At 42.7% G+C, this 2259-nt stretch overlaps 2 protein-coding genes across 2 annotated transcripts in view; one reads left to right on the top strand and one right to left on the bottom strand.

Annotated features, from left to right (window-relative positions):
- The window catches only part of shkbp1 (SH3KBP1 binding protein 1), a gene marked incomplete at its 5' end in the record, with an annotated part of 16152 nt that overhangs the window by 7953 nt on the left and 5940 nt on the right, over window positions 1-2259 (top strand). The window contains 2 exon segments of the mRNA XM_014033682.1: window positions 1204-1320; window positions 1432-1602. Of these exon segments, the coding sequence (XP_013889136.1) occupies window positions 1204-1320; window positions 1432-1602 (288 nt within the window).
- esrrd (estrogen-related receptor delta) overlaps window positions 1-2259 on the bottom strand; it is a gene marked incomplete in the record, with an annotated part of 23963 nt that overhangs the window by 3627 nt on the left and 18077 nt on the right.

The following is a 2259-nucleotide window of genomic DNA, read 5'->3' on the forward strand; positions in this document are numbered from 1 at the left end:
ATCAGACAGTGGACTTGTGTCCATTCTTGTCCTGTTAGATCTCTGCTGCGTTTGATATAATTGATCACAACATTTTATTACGTAGACTTGAACTTGATGTTGGGATTACAGGAACAGCTCTAAAATGGTTTGAGTCTTATTTAACTGATAGATTTCAGTTTGTTAATGTTAATAATGAATCTTCTTCTGCTGGTTGCCCTAAAGAATTATGTTTGTCATTGGACTCCCACAGCTGTGACCTCGGTCGCAGGCTGATAAAACCTCCTTGGAATGTCACGTGGAAGAAAGCCTCCTTTAGGGACTTGGAATATGTTTTCTGGTGCCCACGATAGTTTTGCTTGTCGACAGTTAGACCAGAGGTTTTGTATTTTCGTTCCAAAGCACGCACAGATGTTTTCATTTTACGTAAATCAGAATTATACCAAGGGGCAGAACAGGATAAGCTGACAGATCTGGTTTTGACAGGAGCATGGAGATCCAAAAGACTGCTCAGGGTTTTGTTATACAAATCCACTGATCCATTTAGTGATGTAGGATTTTCAGAAAGAGCAAGTTGAAGGTCTGCTGCCATAGTTTCAGTGTTAATGTTCTTTATATTACAGAATGAGATCTGACATTGGTCCTTTTGGTTGAGGGATTGGTGTGAAAGTTGCAGTGAGATGGTCATATGACCTGAGACACCCAGATCATAGACTTGAGGGGTAATAGGCAGGACAGAGTCCGTTATGACCAAGTCCAGAGTGTGACCTCTATTGTGTGCGGGAACACTGACATGCTGTTTAAGATTAAAACAGTCCAGAAGTTGGAGAAACTCTGCTGCGTAATGGCAGGAGGGAGAGTCAGCATGGACGTGTGGAAATGTGTGAAGCATGTCAGACTCRTGAGAAGTGAGAGCCTACCGTCTGTTCTGTGCTCTGAACATTGAGTTGGACCTGGTATCAGACAGACCTGACATCAGACAGACAGATGTCCAGATGTTAAAAAGCTGTCAGGAGAAAGCCCTTTATTTTACGTTGTGGTTTTAAGATGCTTCTCATACCTTTGGCCACCAGATGTCATCATACAGGGCTGTGTTGAGAATCTATGATTAATTACCCTTTTTTTAAAAAAAGCTTCAGGTTTTCATCACTGCAGAAGTTCTCAGGTTCCTTGGTAGAACTGGGTTCTGACCAGAATGAAATGACATTGTTCTTTGTTGGTCAGATGTTCAGAAGTTTCCACTGAGAATGAAGGACAATGACCTGCTGGTGACAGAGCTCTACAGAGACCCGACTGAAGACGCCATCACTGCTCTCAGTGTCTACCTGACTCCTAAAACCAGTAAGGGACAGACCCACAACCTGTTCTCATGTTTCAGCATGCTGCTAGAACCTCAGGTTCTCTGAGGTCGAGTCAAACACCTGATTGAAAGAGATGGTTGCATCTGTTCAGGTGACAGCGGGAACTGGATCGAGATTGCATACGGGACCAGTTCTGGGACTGTTCGGGTCATTGTTCAACATCCAGAGACCGTTGGTTCAGGACCACAACTCTTCCAAACCTTTTCTGTCCACCGCAGCCCCGTCACCAAGATCATGCTGTCTGAAAAACACCTTATCTCAGGTAAGAATCTTATAGATCAGAGGTTCTCAAACTGGGGTCCAAGCACCCCCAGGGGTCCGTGAATCATGTTTTGGGGGTCCTCAAAAATTTTCAAGAAATTGTTCATTTGTTTTTTTGTTAAATAAAATGCATATGGGGAATGATGCACTAGTAAAACAAACATACTAAACCAAACAAAAATACTATTACCATGGCATTTAGGGATTAAAATAACAGTAAATTATTTTGCATTAACAGCATGGGGTTTGCTAAGGGGGCGGGGTCCCCTGGAATTTTTTGACCCTTGTAAGGGGTCCCCAGACCCAAAACGTTTAAGAACCCTTCTTATAGACAACGTATGAGCCTTAAAAACCACCTGATCTCAGATACGAACCTTAGAAACCACCTGATCTCAGATACGAGCCTTACAAACCACCTGATGTCAGATACGAACCTTAGAAACCACCTGATCTCAGATATGAACCATAGAAACCACCTGATGTCAGATACGAACATTAGAAACCACCTGATCTCAGATATGAACCATAGAAACCACCTGATGTCAGATACGAACATTAGAAACCACCTGATCTCAGATATGAACCATAGAAACCACCTGATGTCAGATACGAACATTAGAAACCACCTGATCTCAGATATGAACCATAGAAACCACCT

This window comes from Austrofundulus limnaeus, unplaced genomic scaffold (assembly GCF_001266775.1).
Source record: "Austrofundulus limnaeus strain Quisiro unplaced genomic scaffold, Austrofundulus_limnaeus-1.0 Scaffold1806, whole genome shotgun sequence".
In the NCBI taxonomy this organism is placed as follows: domain Eukaryota; kingdom Metazoa; phylum Chordata; class Actinopteri; order Cyprinodontiformes; family Rivulidae; genus Austrofundulus; species Austrofundulus limnaeus.